At 41.4% G+C, this 21,178-nt stretch overlaps 1 protein-coding gene across 2 annotated transcripts in view; it reads right to left on the bottom strand.

The window, feature by feature from the left end:
• Positions 1 to 841: 841 nt before the first annotated feature.
• The window catches only part of scube1 (signal peptide, CUB domain, EGF-like 1), a 119,568-nt gene continuing 99,231 nt past the window's right edge, over positions 842 to 21,178 (bottom strand). For both annotated transcript variants that reach the window (XM_086268895.1, XM_086268896.1), the window contains 15 exons: positions 18,023 to 18,145; positions 15,111 to 15,227; positions 10,786 to 10,908; positions 10,566 to 10,685; positions 9,144 to 9,242; positions 8,220 to 8,336; positions 7,954 to 8,112; positions 7,638 to 7,841; positions 7,395 to 7,556; positions 7,084 to 7,251; positions 6,117 to 6,278; positions 5,812 to 6,009; positions 5,285 to 5,437; positions 5,093 to 5,172; positions 842 to 4,962 (listed from right to left, as the gene is read on the bottom strand). In XM_086268895.1, the coding sequence (XP_086125021.1) occupies positions 4,810 to 4,962; positions 5,093 to 5,172; positions 5,285 to 5,437; positions 5,812 to 6,009; positions 6,117 to 6,278; positions 7,084 to 7,251; positions 7,395 to 7,556; positions 7,638 to 7,841; positions 7,954 to 8,112; positions 8,220 to 8,336; positions 9,144 to 9,242; positions 10,566 to 10,685; positions 10,786 to 10,908; positions 15,111 to 15,227; positions 18,023 to 18,145 (2,138 nt within the window). In that variant the 3' untranslated portion in view covers positions 842 to 4,809. The remainder of the gene's footprint in view (positions 4,963 to 5,092; positions 5,173 to 5,284; positions 5,438 to 5,811; positions 6,010 to 6,116; positions 6,279 to 7,083; positions 7,252 to 7,394; positions 7,557 to 7,637; positions 7,842 to 7,953; positions 8,113 to 8,219; positions 8,337 to 9,143; positions 9,243 to 10,565; positions 10,686 to 10,785; positions 10,909 to 15,110; positions 15,228 to 18,022; positions 18,146 to 21,178) is intronic.

The raw sequence follows: 21,178 nt of genomic DNA, 5'->3' as shown, positions 1-21,178 counted from the left end.
CACTGTATGCCACAAGTCCTGCACACCTCTCTTTAATTTGGAAGCTCATCATTTAGCCTGGAAAATAGTTTGCTGCTTTATAAAAAAGAAGTTGTTTTGTTAGTTGCAAGGCACTGTAATTATGAGGCAACTTAAAGGTTTGATTCTAGAGGAATGGATGTGATCCTCTCTTACTGTATAGAAATAACCTCACTTCCAGCATTCACACCACCACCTCTTTACACTGTCTGATTCTGTAATATAGCAGCTACAGTGTATGGCCATCATGCTATCAAGTTAAAATACTGGAATCAGTTTAGTTATAACTCTCACAAAGGACATCCACCCAACCTGTAACTTTTTGTCTGTTACAAAAACAAATGACACTGTTAACTCCCTCTGCTTTGAATTCAAAAGAGGTCATTATTAACACGATTTAAATTAATGCATGTATTAGGAGTAGGTGGGACAATATGTAAGAGTTATATTTAACAGGCTGTACATTGCTTTAATTATTGGATTTTTCATCTGATAAGCTTTTAAAGAGAAACTGGAAATTTCTGAGACCCCCAAAAATGAAAGTATCTCACCTCCCTCTCTGAATAAAATTGGAATAGTGTGTGGATGATGGTGACGCGTATTTCTGATGTAGTGTCCAGATCTGCGGCACAGATTGTTTCACTTGATGATAAATGCAGTATTAGCAGTGTCAGCTAAATTTTCCGGTAGTGTACCGGAAGACGGTTGTGCCAATAGCACGTAGAAGCACATCTGAGATAAGAGATGAGCGGATAGGAGCGTTTCTCCTCTGAGTCTGTTCGACTGAAGATTCCACACGCAGTCAGAAACGAGACAAGTCAAATCGGGTTTCTGCTACTATTTTATTTAATTTGTTCAGTACTGGAGTTTCATGGACTAAACAATGGCACACCACTGCGTTACAGTTTCTCTCTTTGGATACAACCAACTAACACAAACGTTAAAATTATTCCTCTACAGAATGGACTAAAGTACACATACACAACCTCTGTTTCTATCACAGGCACCCAGCACAAAGACTCACACAAAGAATCAGTCACGCAGCGCACACGTTCTGTTGACACTCATAAACCACATTCGTACACCCACTCACAACCGAATACATTCTCAGAAAAAAACAATTATAAATTTTTAGAGCATTTCATATATTTTCCATAACACTCATAATGAACAGGACCCACCTCAAACAAGAAGGAGGCCGTACCGCAGTATGGAGCTGAATATCTAACAAAACGACTAATTTGGGAAATTACACAATGATTTTGGTGAGAACAGCCTTGAGGACACACTGTATTTCCACATGTAGCTGTCTTACAGGGATGATTCTCAGCCAATGCAAAAATAGATTTTTTATTTTCCTTACTTTAAAAAAAAAAAAAAAAATTAATTCTGGACAAAAACCCTAAACTTTGACCAGTTTATCCCAGGTGAGTGCCATGCAGGACCATACTGCAGGTTTTGCTTCAGCCCATTAATTACAAGTAGTTCACAAAAATGCATACTGTTTTTCAAAGCAAAAGTCTTTTCATTGATTTCCTACCTTCTGGTTTCATTTCAGAGCACTATGAAAATCAACTTTCAGACTTTAAAAATCCATCATTGTAGTTTTTGTAATATCTTGTATTGTGGCGTACATTCAAGAAAATGTGTTTTTGGAACATCAAAGACAAACATGCTGGTCACAGCTAAGTAGTAACTAACGAGTTTGTACCATCGATTCTAATAGATCATTGAATTGGTTTCTGCGCTGTTTCTGATAATGACTTGGATCCAGAAAATGAAACAGTTACATTTTATTGACTGCTCCTTCACGTGTTGACCCAGTAATTTCATTGAGGACAAATGGCATTCACTGGCTAACAGCTAATGCAGCACACCCACTAACAGAGACACATACACATGATACATAATATAGCCACTAGCTGGCTCATCCTAGCTTTCCTTAGCTTTAAAGTTAGCTAGTAATACTGTTGACACTGAGGGAGCATCAAGTAATACTTTGGATTTTATCTGCGACATTCACACTGAAGTCACTCCACAGACTGTTACAGGCAATGCAAATTTGAAACTAAAAGATCTGAAACTGTTGAGTAACTGTGCTCTGAGTTTCAAAATGGTCCATGCTAGCAAACTGCACGCCATGCAAGTTTATATCAAGTAAAGTTAACTGTCATAGTGCACTGAAGGTTTCGTAGCTTCTACTTTGAAAAATACTCAGCAGTGATTTGTGTTTGAGAACAAAAGTAGCAAAACCATCAAGGTGGTAATTTATTTGAACGTCAGTGTGACAAGCTCCAATTTAGCGATGGCTATCCCTTATCTTCCTTGTGCCCAGCACAAAGACTAGAATGACACAGGTAACAGGACATTAGTCTCTAAAAAAATGTCAGCACTGATAAGGGATTTTACATTTTTACCATCAGCATGCATGTTGTTGAACAGAATTACACACAGATAAGTTCAGTGAAGCTGTAGTTGCTACAAACACTCGGGCAAGAGATGCTTCTCTTTCCGACTGCGCCACTACATTCACCTTCAGACCAACACTCCACTCACTCCTGACTCGCTTTTCAACTCCAGTCTCAGTGTGCAGATGTAGAGTCCATCTTCAATATGCGGTATAGGAGTTTATATATTAGTAACAATGGGAATGACACAGAAACGTTTAGTTTGTTATAAAAGAAAAGTATAGTATACTCACATTTCCTGTTTAATGGAAAAGTGCGCATCTGTTTGAAGTCATTTTAGAAACTTGTAGATATTGTGATGTATAATGCCATCATGCAAGAAGCGTTTACAGAGACACTTCTTCTCTCTGGCAGCTATATAACGTATTTGAGGGCTAAAGTAGGACTGGGGGAGTGGAAACACGTACTGTAGCGATGGCGGCATGGCTGGCTAATCCAGCGCTTGCACTGTATTTCTATGCGTTTCAGTTTATTCTACAGTCGAAGGCTTTGAGATGCTTCAGCCTACCTTACTCTCTCTGTGTGTGTGTGCGTGTGTGTGTGTGTGTGTGTGTGTGTGTGTGTGTGTGTGTGTGTGTGTGTGTGTGTGTGTGTGTGTTATTCAGACAAATTTGAGGGTAACTGCAAGCTACAGAGTGGAAGCACAGGAGACACAGCTGCTTCTTTTTCCTATCACCACCACACCAGGCACATAACACAAAAAGGTAACAAAACATGTAACTTAGATCCTTTCCCCTACAGTTTAAAATATAAAATTCAAGTGCAATGAAAGTTCCAAATACTAGTTACACCAGGTACATTTCTCTATAACGTAACAATCTGTTACTTGCAGGTAGTTTTATCTCATCTCAAAATTACAATGTAGATTTTGCAATTTGCCCAATTTAATCTTTCCCCAGTGGATAAAGCATCACTGGAGTGGAAGGATTTAGATGTCACCACTTTAACATTTCTGATTTAAGTGCACTGATTGTTTTCTCATCTCTGTCTTGTGCACGACAGGGCCAATAAAGAAATCCAGTTCAGGCTGTGCTCTGCGTGGGCACCTGTGTATGTCCACACGCTTGTTCGCAGATCATTTTTAAAACATCTGCGCGCCCCTCTGCAAGTTCCAAAATGTTCAGTATAAATATTAAAAAAGGACATAACAACACAGAAAGCAAATAGGAAGACTGTAGAATACAGTTGTTAGAGAATGTGCAAACAATGGGAAATGACTGTGAGAAAAGAAGAAACAGAGTTTGACCGATATATTGGGTAGCTGATGCTGGCCTTTTGTTAAGTGCTGCTGTGTAATAGCATGCGGATTCAGACTTTTAGATGACTTTAGAGTTTTTTAATATGCATGTTTTAAACAACAGCTACATGTTGATAAATTTGCTTTGTTTTTGAGTTGGATGAGAAGATGAGGTTTTGTTAAAGCTGGAGTAGGCAACATGTTTGCCTGTGTTGGTTATGTTCTCATAACCTTGGAGGATTTTGTATTTGAAGTAGTCTGACAGGGAATAACACCCTTGCACCTTCACAGGGTTCTGCATTCGGGCTTTAGTCTAACTCTTAGCGAGAGACGTACAGTTGCAGGTCTTTTTACGCCTGATCAGCTAGACTATAAAACAGTACAAAGATGGAAAAGGTCATGTTGTAAGCAGAATACAGTGGAGGAATGGATTACGGCTGGTTAGCCTAGCACTGACAGACTAGGAAAGACTAGTCGATAGACCGAGTCGTCTTTTTTCCACGAAGCTGCGCATAATATTTCAGTTTTTTGGCGGTGGGCATGGGGGTCTCCCGCAGATGAAACAAACTGACATGTGGGATGTACCATTACCTACAGGTTGGGACACTGCTGTTTCGCTGCACATCCTCCACTTGATTACCACTTTATATACATTCTATAAAACATTCAGAGGAAGGAAATATTTGCCAGATGATTTTACTAAATTAGTAAATTACCATAGTTACTGTACTGTTTCTGCTGAAAAATATGTATTCATTGTTACTGCCAGATAAACCCTTACTCAGATAGCATGCCTGTGGTAATTAACAGTTCAGTGCAAAATCTCCAAATTTAAGAAAGAATATATCAATACAATATACAGTATAAAAATATAAATACTGGCCTTCAAAAACCTCTATCGGTCAAACCTTGTACAGAAAGCTCCATTGTTAGTGATGTCTTACGAGTTAGAAAGCTCAAATATACATGGATGAATAGACAGAGGCAGGGCAGAAGTGGGATGGGGGTTTGGGTTACATTTAGTTTGCTGGATTTGGAATGATGCAGGATGTCAGGGTTGTTGACCAGGACCGCAGACGGGCCTGTCTATTTGTATGGTCGTAGGAACCTGGAGACTTTGGAGCGCAGCAGCTTGATGAAAGAACGAGGGAACATCTCTTTGGACTCTGCTGCTGTGTACTTGAAATAGTTCTGGGGGTGAGCCAGCACATCAAATAGGGCTTTTATCAGCTTCTTGTCCTGTGGGGAGAATAAAGATACAAAGACTGTCAGCATACTGGACCCATCTTATGAGGTGATGACTTTTTTTTACCTTAGTGTGACCTTGGAACAAAGATCAGCTGGTAATATGATCACATTACATGCATACCTTGAGAATCTCCTGGTGATTCTCAGAGGCGTATAGCCTGCCATCCCGCACGATGTCTTCTATCAGCTGCTGGTAGTCCTCTGCAGCATAACAGGGTTAAATCAGTGGGTGAAAATACGCAACGCAGTGAAATAAAAAGCTGTAAGATTGTTTAAGGTTGGCTGTCGCTGAACTGCGATGAAGCTGACTCACCATCGTAGGTGACGTATGGAACTTGGAAGCCTTTGCCGCTGTTCCCCTCGTTGGACTTGAACTGGATCCAGAGCTTACGGGAGCGGGAGGTGAAGGCGATGGGTCGCTCGTAGGTCTGACACGTCTCGTAAGTGGTGATGGAGGTGGGATGGGCTGAAGACACAGCACACAGCACAGTTAGAATCTTCTAGAGCTTGTTTTTCTTGGAGCATGTGGAATGACCTAAAGCTCTAGAAAAAAAGCTGATCTTTAAATCGGTCCAGTCTGAAATGAATGATAAACAGTTCAGGTGTGACAGCATGACATACTGTGCCACTGGACACATGTGCATGTCATGGCAGCGTCATTAAAGTCACTGTTCACAGGTAAGCATTTAGGAAAGAACCACAGTGCCATATACTTTCTTACAGGCACTGCCAACCCTACCACTGTGCAACAAACACAAGCAGGCACACTTTTGCATCTTCATTTAAAGAAACGTGAAGTCAACGAGTTCATCAGTTCTGTACATTCATATTTCTGTTTACCGCTCTTCCTCATGACCAGCACGTCTCCACATTCATCCTCAATGGGGAGGAAAATCTCTGGCACCACAATGAGGATGCGTCTCTTGTGTGGTGGATTTATCATCCACACACAGTCCACGTTGGATGGGTAATCTCCAGGGTAGTTAGGAGACTCAATGTAGCCTGTGTACTCTCCCAGCTCCCCTCCGCACACCTGGTCTAAGGACAAAATTGTAGAAACCCTTTGGAGTATTTAAACCAATGCCAACAATATTGTGATATACTTCTCATTATCAACCACAATGGGTAATAGTGGGCAGCTTTACTTTTGCACTGGGAGACGTTGGTAGCACCATCGAAGTCGGTGGTGGTGTTGCCCGGGCAGGTGATGCAGTAGTTCTGGCTGGATTCTGACTGGTAGGTGCCTGCTGGGCACCGGATGCAGCGGTGGGTACTGGAGTTGTAGTAATGCCCGGGAGCACAGTGCACTGAGGAAAGGTAAGGGGTAAGTGTGCACACAGTACAACTCTATTAAAGAGCAGACACACAAAGAAAACACTGAACCGCACACTCACTAAACAAAATCAGTTTGCACCAAGTTTCATCTCAACACATCTGAGCACTACTTTATGGCCCCTTAGTTATGTGGCTTTATTAACCCATTAAAGTGACAGCATTGTGTCATTCAGACAATGCGCTCCTTTATGATAGTGTTTACCACAGATTCGATCAAACGTAACCAAACATTAAGAGAACGAGCCACAGTAATCAGTGTGAATCAGCTAAACGCATCATTAATATTCTCATTTGCTAGTGTCGTGAAATTTTCCAGATATTTCGTCTTAAACGCAAGAAGTTCAGCATAAGTCTTATTAAAAGGAAACAAACAAACAAAAATAGTGGTTTTCATCCTCTAGGATCATCAATGGATGAACATGCTAAATTTCTAAATACACTTTACTTATCTCAGTGTGGACTGACCTGAATACATGACAACAACCAACAATCTCTCCACACATCTAACAATAAGACAGCCATCAAACCAGCGGCAGCTGGCCGCAGGGTTTAGGACAGTGGCTGAAGCAAAAAGAAGTTTGGTAAAGTCGTGAAACAAGACTTTGATCAAATGTTTCTGGCACACTGTCAGGGAACTCCGTCCTTACTGGTCGCCTCTGGCACTTCTATTTTAATTGTGTTGTTTATTGTTGTGTATTATTTGAACTGAACTTGCACTATAAAAGCAATTCTGACAAGTACCTTCAAAATAAACCACAAAAAGAACAAAAGACACACCTCTGGCCTCACAGTCCCTGAAGGACACAGATCCTTCATACTTGGTCATGAGGCCTCCTCCACAGGGGAAGCACAGGACACGGCCTGGTTCTGGCTGGTAGAAGCCCAGCGCGCAGGGCTGGCATGGGCGGAACCCATCATCAGAAAAGTGACCAACTGGACACTGACCTGAGGGGATGATAGAGGAGAAACTTTCTTTTTGGTTTTCATTTCTTCTTTCTACTACATTAATATTAATATCCAGATTTTCTGACATTATAAAATGGAAACAATCTCAGTATTAGTGAGGAAAAAATGGGATAGGGAATTACCTCCACACTGGGATACATTCTTGGCACCAGCGATTCCCTGTCCTTCAGTACTGGGACATGGCTCACAGGAAAGTTGTCCCACCGTGTCCTGGTATGTACCAGGGGGACACTGGACACACTGCTCTTGCTCCCCACTATAAAATGTCCCCACACCACAGCTCACTGAGAAGAAATACACAAGTTAGATCGATAGATCCTGATGAAACAGTAACACCCAGTCAACTCTTTCAGCTGCAAACATACCACACTTTCCATCTCTGAGGACTTGTCCTGTGCTGCAGGTCTCAGCACCCTCTGCCGCCTTAGGTGGCTTCTGGGCCACTTCATATTCGGTCCCAGAGAACTGGATGTAGAACTGCTGTTTGGTGATGGACTTTCTGAGTGTCCTCATGGCACTCTGCAGCCTCTGCTTCATTCTCTCTCGCACACAGTCCACGTTACACGACTCTGAGGAAACAACATTCAGACCACATTTCGATCATAAATATTTGATTTCTCTGTAGATTTAATGTTTTTGTGTCGATTATATTTAAAGCAGAGTTAAGAAGGATCACCACACCTGAGGCATCTTCCTCCTTCATCTCCATCTCAAACTCAGCGGTAATGTGTGAAACCTCCTTTGAAGGAGATTTGCGTCCTCGCCGGCGCTTCTTAGATGAGTCACACTTGAGGTTGACAAACGTTACCTGGCAGTCATCGGTGCAGGGGAACTGGCCTCCTTTCAGGCAACCAAAAACAGTGAAGAAGATCAAATTTAGAGTGGGCTATAAACGCCAGTATAATATCAGTGCAAGATGCTGCTGTTTAAATATGACAGTTCATTACCTTGGATGTTCTGCTTGGATACGTCTCGGTGTTTCTCCTTGTTGCGGGGCTTCAGGTGACACTTGGCATCTTTGATCTTAAACCTGGCCTTCTGCTTGATGGGTGGTGCCAACGTGTCTATTCATACAGAACAACATAAGCTGTTACCTCAAGATCACTTTACAAATCAACTCTTTATTTGATCATTTATAGGACGCTACAGCCATCACATAACTGCTCATTTGCTATTTGTTGCACATTTGTTGTGTGTATAATCTCAGTTGCTTGTTTGTGGTCTGGTTAAGTGTGTGAACAAACTCAGAGTGAAAAAGAGGCAAGTGAAGAAGAACTTGCTCAGTGCATCATGGGAAGCCCCCAGCAGTTTACTGCAGCATTTAATTAGAGCTATTTCGTTATATTTGGTAACTCATAACATATCCTGTTCTTTCATTTTGTTACTCTCTGCCTCCCGCTCTACTTTTGGAAACTTTAGTCACCAGTAAACCTGCAGAGTAAACTCCTCTGTTAGTATAATACACTGAGATATGACAGGACCTGATCATTCAAGATTTTAAGCTAAATTCCAAATTCAACAGGAAGGTCAATGAAGAGACAAAAACATAACAGAAATGTGGTCTCAGGCCAGTTAGTAATCTTGCATGTAGTTGTAAATTATGCTTATTTATGTATGGATTATTATGTATTTATGGATGGATGTTGTATTTTCAGTATGTACCAGCTACTGCCTCCTAACTACCTGCAATTAAGATAAGTGCTAAAATAATAAATGCTACCAGAATTTAATGAGTAATTTGTGTAAAAACAATTTCTCAAGTGGAGACGAAGCAAATCCAGAATAATATTTTGTAGAGTCAGTACATGTGCAGGGAGCATAGAATCCCATCACTGATCTGCACCTACTGTGTCCCATTATGTTTACTGTACCGGCACAGGCGGGTAAAGCCGTGGTGACGTTCCTCTTCTGAGGAGGTTTACCAGGCTGGACGGGCACTCCGCAGCTCAGTGTGTAGCTGTTCTCTGAGTCTGTGAGAAACAACAACGCAGAACAGGATTAAGTGACCAAAGAAAACCAAAACCTGATGATGAGAACAGGTTAGGACTCTCGTTGTATGTTTCATAGGATGGCCAAAGGCACAGTTGTCAGCATTATTAAAACAAGTTTGGTAGATGTTCAGTGGTATAAACAAAAATGTGACCTTTGATTGTGAAATGAAGACCCAGATGAAAGATCTATGAGCCATGCTTTTCTCTGTTAATACACGTAGAGACAAAGATGCATTTGGACGGGGAAGTGAGGGATTAAAAAAGAGCCCGGACTCCTTTCAGCCACAGGAATTTACATGGCTCATTCCTCCTTAAATTAAGATGTACTCATAAAAGACACAAAAACAAATATTTCACTTCATGCCTGAGAGCGATCCATCATTCTCACACAATAGCTGCCAAGTAAAACGAAGGGACAGCCATGCTGTGGAAAAATTGGCATGATCAAAGAATGCAATCGATTTACAGATGTGTGTTAAGTACTATTGCAGGAGGAGAGGCTGGGGTGCCAGCAAAGAGGAAGGATGGGTGAAGCCAACAAAACCTCTCAGAGTGAAAAACACATCAGTCTGAGCACAGAGGCCCCTGAAGAATCCACAAATATGGCACTAAAGAGCGCAAGCTTCATCAAGAGGGGAATGGCACAGACAGACCACCAGAGGGCAGCAACACATGCTGCACCAGAGCAGCACAAAGGACTGTTTCCAACATACAGCTACAGAGACAGAATAAAAAACCATCGATGGCAATCAACATGTTAATGTAGAGATTTTACTGTTGTGCTATATAAATAAAACTCTGTTAATTAATCTTTAGTTTTTAGGATTAGTTATAGATTAGATTAACAATTAATCATTTTGAAGCTACAAATGAAGCTGACAGCAGGTTAACAATTGCTCTCTCCTTCCTGTCTGACTTTCTGCAAACTTGTTTGTGATCCTTCCTGTTTTTAATACATATTCAGTGCAGGTTTGCTTTGGGTTTTCTTCATTTTTTCAATCAGTTTCTTTACAGATTTACAGATTCCAGATTCCAATTACACATTTATTTGCACCAAACAACCATTTAATGGACTGAAAAAAAAAATGAAGGCATGAATATAAGTTGTGTCAGCATTAAACATTTGTGGTCGACAGATGAAAAGGAAAACCCAAAAAACCAAGCTCCTACATATAGAACACGTCCTGGTACGAATCTGAACATCACGGCCCCAAAAGTTCACTGACAAAAATAGAAAAATATATGATTAATAGGAAACACTGTTCTGCCATGAGACGCCAACATGAGTGTGTTTGTGCACACCTGCGAGGAAGAGGGCATTGGAGGGGCAGGACAGTGAGCAGACCTCAGCTCCTCCGCTCTTGATGCAGGTTAGCTGGGCTCGCGGTGCTGGCTTCCCATTGGGCAGACATTTCACTCCCTCTGAGGAGTACAGAGTCATATCACTTCTGTTGTGTGATCTGTCCACCGTGCCTCGCACATTCACAAATGTACACACAGGTGTGTGTGGGCTGGTGCTTACCGATGCAATCTTTCTTGTTCCAGTGGAGTTTCTGTCCGGGTGGACACACACACTCGTAGCTGCCCTGGGTGTTTATGCAGCCGTACTCACAGCTGCCGTTGTTGATGCTGCACTCATCGATATCTAAGACAAAGACAGGATTACAGCACGTGCGTTGGCATTTCACTTTTCAGCTTTCACGTCTAATGGATTTTATGCACCGCGAAGGAGAGGCGATTTGTACAGGGTGTATCCCACCTCCCACCCTATAATAGCTGGGATGGGCTCCAGGCAAGCGCCCCACCCACACCCCCTCACTCCCAGCACAACTCTTAACTGGATAAACACTTAGGAAAATTGATGGATTGAGTTATGCAACACTCGTAGTGCTCTTTAAGGGAAGGTTGCAGATGAATACGGCTTAAAGGTCATTTTAGACTCTGTCTATTGTTTCAGGTTAATTTAGCAGCAGTTATACATGGACTTCATCCTGGAGTTTCATTCTGTGTTCTTTGGGTTATTTAAATCTCTCCCTCTTATTATTTATATTTGAGGGTATTATTGGACAGGCCCTGCTGGCGACCTGTCCAGGGTGTACCCGCCTCTCGCCCTATGACAGCTGGGATAGGCTCCAGCGCCCCCCGCGACCCTGAAAAGGATAAGCGGAAGCCAATGGATGGATGGATGGTATTATTGGACATCATGCAGTGGAAATGAAAGGAAAGAGAAATGAGTTAGGCTACGTTCACTCTGCAGGTCTTGATGCTCAATTCAGATTTTTTGATCAAATCCGATTTTTTTGTCTGCTCGTTCACACTACAAATAAAATGCGACAGCAAACGCGCTCTAGTGTGAACGCTCAAAGCAGCCGCATGCGCAAAAGAAGACGTCACACACAGACGTCTGTTTAGACCCAGAGCAAACAGTATTGTTTGACTGATGGCCTTAATATAAAGACTTCGGACTTTACGTTTCCCAATTTTTGCTTTAAGTTATTTTGTTATTTACATAATGATGTAAATAACCTAATAATGATCCTTGTTGCTGTTTCAGAGGAGCGCTGCTTCAAAGGATAGCTGCAGATTTCTGTCAGAATCTGCAGATTATACAGTACAAATAAAATGTTCACGTTGTCTTCCCAAGAGTTTCACTGGATGGCCAGGAAGCGTTCACCATGTCTTCTTGGGCGCTGATAATTGGCGTCTGTCTTGTGTCAGTGACGTAAAAGACGGATTTAATGCGACGTGACCATCAAACAGCAGTCGCTTTCTAAAACATCACATATGTATCGGATTCAGGACCACATATGAAAGTGACCCAGGTCGGATTTGAAAATATCGGATTTGTGCCATTCACACTGTCATACCATGATCAGATAGATGGTCGCATAGGGTCAAAAAAATCGTATTTGATGCGCTTTCACCTGCAGTGTGAACCTAGCCTTAGAGACCAGCCATGTACCAGCACCCTAGGATTAACGGCCCTAGAAGACACTAAACTCCGCCCACAGAGTACAATTTACTTACAAAGTTCTCCTTTCCAAATCACATATCAACCCGAAATCTTGACTAAGTTTTACGTTTTACATTTCTCAAGGACTCTTTGTCCATTTTACAAGTCTTTTCATTGCCTCAAACTGTAGAGAATCTAGCCTCTCTCCCTACTGTACATGCGTAACTGCCTCTTAGGTACATGTGATATCTAAAGCTGCTAAAGGTGAAAACATCTGCCTTCAGAACACCAAAGCGCTTCAGTGTTGTCACTATTTTTTCCTGCTTTCACTTGAGTGTTATTAGCTTACTTCTGTGCTTAGATGTTTCCTGTGTCTTTAGTTCTCAGAAGCTTCTTGGATGAGGTGAAACGTCTTCAAGAACCTTTTCTATCCAGGCTCCTTGGACAGATTATAAATTGCTACCTTTTCAAAAATTAAATGACCTTTTTCCATTGCTGTGTGATTCAGTTCATGCCCTTTACAGGTACCAGCAGAGTACATGCATCGCCATGACCTTCAGTATACAGGGAGTGCAGAATTATTAGGCAATATTAATATCAAAGCTGAATGTTTTTGGAAGTAGTTTTTAGTTTGTTTTTAGTTTTAGCTATTTTAGGGGGATATCTGTGTGTGCAGGTGACTATTACTGTGCATAATTATTAGGCAACTTAACAAAAAACAAATATATACCCATTTCAATTATTTATTTTTACCAGTGAAACCAATATAACATCTCCACATTCACAAATATACATTTCTGACATTCAAAAACAAAACAAAAACAAATCAGCGACCAATATAGCCACCTTTCTTTGCAAGGACACTCAAAAGCCTGCCATCCATGGATTCTGTCAGTGTTTTGATCTGTTCACCATCAACATTGCGTGCAGCAGCAATCACAGCCTCCCAGACACTGTTCAGAGAGGTGTACTGTTTTCCCTCCTTGTAAATCTCACATTTGATGATGGACCACAGGTTCTCAATGGGGTTCAGATCAGGTGAACAAGGAGGCCATGTCATTAGTTTTTCTTCTTTTATACCCTTTCTTGCAGCCACGCTGTGGAGTACTTGGATGCGTGTGATGGAGCATTGTCCTGCATGAAAATCATGTTTTTCTTGAAGGATGCAGACTTCTTCCTGTACCACTGCTTGAAGAAGGTGTCTTCCAGAAACTGGCAGTAGGACTGGGAGTTGAGCTTGACTCCATCCTCAACCCGAAAAGGCCCCACAAGCTCATCTTTGATGATACCAGCCCAAACCAGTACTCCACCTCCACCTTGCTGGCGTCTGAGTGGGACTGGAGCTCTCTGCCCTTTACCAATCCAGCCACGGGCCCATCCATCTGGCCCATCAAGACTCACTCTCATTTCATCAGTCCATAAAACCTTAGAAAAACCAGTCTTGAGATATTTCTTGGCCCAGTCTTGACGTTTCAGCTTGTGTGTCTTGTTCAGTGGTGGTCATCTTTCAGCCTTTCTTACCTTGGCCATGTCTCTGAGTATTGCACACCTTGTGCTTTTGGGCACTCCAGTGATGTTGCAGCTCTGAAATATGGCCAAACTGGTGGCAAGTGGCATCTTGGCAGCTGCACGCTTGACTTTTCTCAGTTCATGGGCACTTATTTTGCGCCTTGGTTTTTCCACACGCTTCTTGCGACCCTGTTGACTATTTTGAATGAAACGCTTGATTGTTCGATGATCACGCTTCAGAAGCTTTGCAATTTTGAGACTGCTGCATCCCTCTGCAAGATATCTCACTATTTTTGACTTTTCTGAGCCTGTCAAGTCCTTCTTTTGACCCATTTTGCCAAAGGAAAGGACGTTGCCTAATAATTATGCACACCTGATATAGGGTGTTGATGTCATTAGACCACACCCCTTCTCATTACAGAGATGCACATCACCTAATATGCTTAATTGGTAGTAGGCTTTCGAGCCTATACAGCTTGGAGTAAGACAACATGCATGAAGAGGATGATGTGGACAAAATACTCATTTACCTAATAATTCTGCACTCCCTGTATAAAACACAGCCCTTACACAGCAGGCTGGATTTCCTGTGTGTCTTGATGCCTTTCTAGCACACACAGCATTGTGTTTTTAGCCTTCTGTCAGATTAGAGCTATTGTGTCACGCATTAGGGAGCCTCTGCACCCACGGCTCTGCCAGTACTTTACCAGCTGTACTTCCTTTGACGAGCATTAGTACTGGTCAAAGGAAGTACTAAGCACTGCACACTGAGATCACTCCATAGAGCCTGTCACCTTTGACCATCACAACAAGCAAACACATCATACTGAAGAGCTCACTGCACATCTTGGCAAATGGCCCTGTTACAGATTATTAATGCTACTCACTTCTGCTGTCATTGTTTTGATGTTGGGGGATTTCTGTAATTTCCAATGAAATGTGATTTGTCTAACTCACAAATGGACTTCATTCATAGGTTTTGTTCTCTTGTTGCTTTTTCTTCTTCTCTCAGCTGCTCCCTTTAGGGGTCACCACAGCAGATCATCCCTAACATATCCTCCTTCACTGCATCCATGCATCTGTGCCTCCCAGCTCTATATTAAACACCCTTTGCCCAATATATCTACACCATCTCAGCCTGGCCTAGTTTCCCCTCTGATATCCTCATTTCCAGTCTTGTCCATTGTGGTCACTCCAGCTCCGTCAACTGTGCCACCTCCAACTCTACCTGCTGTCTCTATGTTTCCTTTTCTTTGCACCTTTACACAAACGAACAGATCCTATCGATTGTCTAAGACTAGATAAAAACTGTGTTAAAACGTCAGTTTCATCATCTTGTTGTGTTTCATGTATTCTTCTCTTTCTCTGGGAAAGCTGACACTCACCTCCACAGTGAGTCAGACCGTACAGGATGTATCCTTTGTTGCACAAGCACTCAAAGCTGCCAGGGTAGTTGATGCATGTGTGATCACAGGTTCTCTCAAAGGAGCACTCATCAATGTCTGAGAAAGACCGAAAAGACACAACAGGTGAGGAGGAAATGAGTCAAAGTAATACTACAGTGTAATAATACAGAATGTCTTCATTCACTCATTTCCCCATTCATCTGGGCATGCGTTCTTTGAGCCAGCATCCACCCCTCTAGCATACCTGGGAGGGTCTTACCAGGTCCATCAGCTGTCAGACATTGCTCTCTCATCCTCCCCCTTTACATCAGTCTATGTTGGCCTTGTGTTTGTTTTTGTTAGTTTATTTTTAATCAGTTCTTTTTAATTTAAGTCTGTCTCTTGTGTCGACTCCCTTCTAGATAATACTAACTGTTAGTCCCATGATTGGTCACTATAATATGCCTTCATACACACTTCTCATAAAAAATGATGTGCCCTTAAATGACCCTAAATTTGTAGCATGGTGTCCTTTATTTTGGATATTCATTCAAAGGGTAAAGACTAAAAGCATCGTTCTGTCGGCTGCTTTCATACTGACCTAAGCTTATCTAATGAGTTGGCGGTCTGTGTTGTTAAATACAGTTTATACAATGTTGACTTTGTACATTATGGTCCGATTAGGGTAAGTCAGGGTGTATTATAGGGTTTGGGTTTGACAAGGTGCTACTATGTAAGTGTGCCTGGTGTCTTTGGGTTCCCGGTCATATCTACCCCTCCCTCTCATCAATATTAGACAATATTCATTTTGTTTCCTGTCACGGGGCTACTAGAACATGAGATTCACAAAGGATAGTGACAAATGTTCAGTCAATTAAGGAGAAGAATGACTGCGATTGTTCAAATCCAAAACAAATTTGTATTCTGATGACAAATATTTCAGGGTATTAAGTATTTCCACTTCAAAAGTTTCACAAAAGTCTGCTGGTGCATCTCTGGACAGGTTCAGTCAAATAGATCTAAGAGAATACAAAGGCTCTCCTGCTGCATAGAAGTAAAGGTCAGTGGAATGAGTAGATTATCAACAATCTGATGGCAAAGACTCATTTCAGGGTGCTCACCAAGTACTGAAGAGGCCATGTCATTAATGTGCACGTTAGAGTAAACAGATTCAAGCGTCCCACACTAAACTAGGACAAGACTTATTCTAATACAGCTGGAAAAACTTCCCGGGAATGAGGCTGAGGCACATTCACTGTTGCATCAGTGTGAATATGTGTGCACGAGTGCGCATGCCTGCCTGCGTATGTGTTTTTGTGTACTTCTCCTGCGCCAAATATTATTAACCTAGCAGGAATGGAGGGCAGCTTTTTAGGCTCACCTGGTTTATTTCAGGCTTTTCTGTGGGGCTTTAAAGAGGCTAAAAATACAACATGTTATAATGGAGGAAGTTTTTAAGGGCTGGACGTTGGCTCTGTAAATACTCCAGGCAAACGTCCATGTCAGGACGTAGGGATAGCTCGTCTGTTTAGAGTTTAAATAAACCGAGCTGGGAACACAGGAGCTGCATATAGTGATTTAGGATAGAATGAAGCAGCGCTGATGTCTGGAGCGTGATCGTTTTTTCAGTGAGATACACCCTTGGTGATGATGAGGTGTTTTGATAGCTATTTTAGATGTTTATTTAAGTGCTGGCAATATCCCGTCTTTATAAACAGTAAGAATGGAGGGAATCATTCGTGGAAACTAATGATGCAGCCGTGGCAAACAACTAATCTTTCTGCTTAAGTTTCTCAGCTAGGTCTGGAAAATGCTCTACAGTTGGCATGTAGTGCATAACCAGAAGCTATTTTCTCTGGAATTACTCAGAAGCACAGAAGATGTTTACGAATGAAACAGTATATTTCATTTTAAGGTTATGTTGAGGCTGAACATGCTAGACGGGGCAGCTATTCGGAGCCACGAAACAGTGGCATAGGTGTGTCAGAAGTAGAGAGTGGTGCTGTGATGTGGCTGACAGGACTCAACACCACGCTCTTAAACACTCCAAAAGCAATGCAGAGTTACTCCAACACGCCGCGTACACAGTTTTTCCATCCTGGGAATTTGAGGCTGAGGGCAGAAGTACCTCAAGGTTTAATTGTTAATAAAAAAATCATTTTGTGTCTGCCTGCCTCCTGTCTCACTTGCTGTGACTTGTAACCAGGAATCTGCCTTTGGTCATATAAGCATGAGCACTAAGGAGGCCTGTTGACTAGACACCCAGCTGACGAAGCAGCTACACTGTTGCAACAAGCACATTCGTTACATTCTGAGAAACATTTGGATTTTATGGAAGTATTTGTATTTAACTTTCCACAGGTTCAGATGAGATAACAAAAGGCCAAAAGGTCCAGTAGCATGTTAACTTAGCACAACTATAGGAAGTGGAGGTAGTTCCAGTACACTGTATCTTTGCACTTGACGAGAGGTCAAAGTGACTTTATGATCTTTATATACAGTGCTGCACAATATCATTGCTCTCATTTCAGTTAAGCAACAGACTTTTTAGCCTGACATTTATAATAAAACAACAGAAGAAGAAGCATCAGAAGCTACTTTCAGTTGTTGCCTTATTCACAAAGGTTTGATTTTACGCCAGATGCCCTTCCAGACTTTTTTCTTCTCACAGGATCAGACTGGTAAACAAATGCATAAGCCACTACTGCTAATATACTAATAGTAACATAATTTATTACAATAATTTTATTTACAAAAAGAACAGGAAATGATATGTCCAGAATAATACTATAAATTATTTTGCAGTGATTTTCCTTCCATGCTTCACTGTGTTCACTAATGCCACAGCACTTTGTCACAGCTGGTGATATACAAAAGTCAAACTGTGTCACTAGCAGCTGAGAGCGACTGACCTTGGCATGTCCTTTCATCTGTGAGAAGTTTGTGGCCTTTTTGGCAGCTGCACTCAAAGGAGCCCACAGTGTTTCGGCAGAAGTGGTCACAGCCTCCATTATTCTCCTCGCATTCATCAATGTCTGGGCAGAAAAAATACAATGAAAAGAGAAAGGCAGCAAAACTTTGTGTCAGAACTGAACTTGTGATTTATGAAATGTGACTTGAGTCATAAAATTAGATGTAACATTATCTACACCTACTTTCAGTACCATTGGTATTAATTTAGAGTAGTTGTCAAACAGCTAACAGATCATCTGCAGAGGTTTATTTGAAGAGTTTCAGTCAGGTTTCAGAGCTCATCACAGCACAGAAACAGCTTTAGTGAAGGTTACAAATGATCTTCTTATGGCCTCTGACAGTGGACTCATCTCTGTGCTTGTCCTGCTAGACCTCAGTGCAGCGTTCGATACTGTCGACCATAATATCCTATTAGAGCGATTAGAACATGCTGTAGGTATTACAGGTACTGCACTGCAGTGGTTTGTATCATATCTATCTAATAGACTCCAGTTTGTGCATGTAAATGGAGAGTCCTCTTCACACACTGAGGTTAATTATGGAGTTCCACAGGGTTCAGTGCTAGGACCAATTCTGTTTACATTATACATGCTTCCCTTAGGCAGCATCATTAGAAGACATAGCATACATTTACACTGCTATGCTGATGACACCCAGCTCTATCTGTCCATGAAGCCAGATAACACACACCAATGAGTTAAACTGCAGGAATGTCTTAAAGACATAAAGACCTGGATGGCCGCTAACTTTCTGCTTCTTAATTCAGATAAAACTGAGGTTATTGTACTCGGCTTAGAAATATGGTATCTAACCAGATTCTTACTCTGGATGGCATTACCTTGGCCTCCAGTGACGCTGTGAGGAACCTTGGAGTCATTTTTGACCATTTTTTTTTCTTATCTTATCTTAATTCAATTCAATTCAATTCAATTCAATTTTATTTATATAGCGCCAAATCACAACAAAAGTCACCTCAAGGCGCTTCATAGATACAGAGAAAAACCCAACAATCATATGACCCCCTATGAGCAAGCACTTTGGCGACAGTGGGAAGGAAAAACTCCCTTTTAACAGGAAGAAACCTCCGGCAGAACCAGGCTCAGGGAGGGGCGGGGCCATCTGCTGCGACCGGTTGGGGTGAGAGAAGGAAGACAGGATAAAGACATGCTGTGGAAGAGAGACAGAGGTTAATAACAGATATGATTCAATGCAGAGAGGTCTGTTAACACATAGTGACCTTAATGACCTTGTAGTACCATATCACCCTATTAGAGCACTTGGCTCTCGCTCTGCAGGCCTACTTGTTGTTCCTAGAGTATTTAAAAGTAGAATGGGAGGCAGAGCCTTCAGTTTTCAGGCCCCTCTTCTGTGGAACCAGCTTCCAGTTTGGATTCAGGAGACAGACACTATCTCTACTTTCAAGATTAGGCTTCAAACTTTCCTTTTTGCTAAAGCATATAGTTAGGGCTGGACCAGGTGACCCTGAATCCTCCCTTAGTTATGCTGCAATAGGCTGCTGGGGGATTCCCATGATGCACTGGGTGTTTCTTCTTCACTTACTGTGTGTTAACAGACCTCTCTGCATTGAATCATATCTGTTATTAACCTCTGTCTCTCTTCCACAGCATGTCTTTATCCTGTCTTCCTTCTCTCACCCCAACCAATCACAGCAGATGGCCCCGCCCCTCCCTGAGCCTGGTTCTGTTGGAGGTTTTTTCCTGTTAAAAGGGAGTTTTTCCTTCCCACTGTCGCCAAAGTGCTTGCTCATAGGGGGTCATATGATTGTTGGGTTTTTCTCTGTATGTATTATTGTAGGGTCTACCTTACAACATCAAGCACCTTGAGGGGACTGTTGTTGTGATTTGGTGCTGTATAAATAAAACTGAATTGAACTGAATTTCAAATGCATCTTTGGGCACGAAAAGAAGCCTTTGGTAATTCCATGACAAATATCATAACCAGTAATAATGTCAGCAACAAACATCCTGAAAGAAGTTTTGGAAAAAGATTAAAACCAATTTTTCTCTCATAATGCTGTGAAAAAAAGTATTTTAATCAAAAACATCTGATATTTATATTTTATATTTTCTGCATTTTTCAATCAGAAACGCCCTGCTGTAACTCTCCCTGAATGCCTTTTTCTCAAGCAGAACATAACAAAAGGCAGGGGGGCTGATAAAGTGACAGCTTCATTTAAACATACACCATGTGGGTACAGTAGCAAGACATAAGCTGGTTGCTCAGGCAGACATTTCACAGCCCATTGTTTTTTTGTGGTGTCCAATCTTGTCTGCAGAATCACAAAGAAATATTTGAGGACTGGAAACAGTTAGCTGGCAGACAGAAAACAGCTGACTGCATCATTGTTATAAAACATAAGAACTGGGGCGTAGTAAATCACGAGTGATGAGTAAGAGTACCCATATGGAAAAGATATATATAAATCTTTTACTATTTCTTTTCCATATGGGTATGAAATACAATATATATATCTAATATTTTTTGAAGAAATAATAACAAAACAGCTCACCATGTTACATGAAATAAAAGATCTAGAAAAGGAAAAGGAAAAGAAAGAACTTGGTGGAACATCTCATAACTAAACAATTAGTTAAGAATAATTTTTTTGCACATGTCGAGGAGCGTGTCAGGCTACATTTCATTGTGTGTTATACTTGTATAACTATGCATGTGACAAATAATAAAGAACCTTGAATAAGAATTATATTTGTCAGGAGAAAACTGCAGTTTCTCGATTTTATCATTTTATACTTCTTTTGGCTGCTCCATTTAAGGGTGGTCACAACCTGTCTCCACCTCATCCCATCCTTTGCATATTCTTCTGTCACACTTTTGCATGTCCACCCATGAACCTTCTCTTCAAGAAATCTGAGAAATCTGTGGAAGTAGTAAACAGGACAAGACTTTGGTCCTCCAGATTGCAGTGCACGTATTATCTTGTCCATGTATCTGATTTAGAAACTGTATAAAATACTGTAATGTTGAGAGTAATTCTAAGGCTTAAATGGATCCAGTTTATAATTTCAGAGGTCTAATGTGCAGCCATCAGCTTAAAAACTCTTTAAGCATTTATT

This window comes from Aulonocara sp. 'chitande type north' Nkhata Bay, linkage group LG17, assembly GCF_057382095.1.
Source record: "Aulonocara sp. 'chitande type north' Nkhata Bay isolate Kocher_YH1m ecotype deep benthic linkage group LG17, A_spYH_male_GT1.1, whole genome shotgun sequence".
In the NCBI taxonomy this organism is placed as follows: Eukaryota; Metazoa; Chordata; class Actinopteri; order Cichliformes; family Cichlidae; genus Aulonocara; species Aulonocara sp. 'chitande type north' Nkhata Bay.
This window is presented reverse-complemented; position numbering and strand designations above follow the sequence as displayed.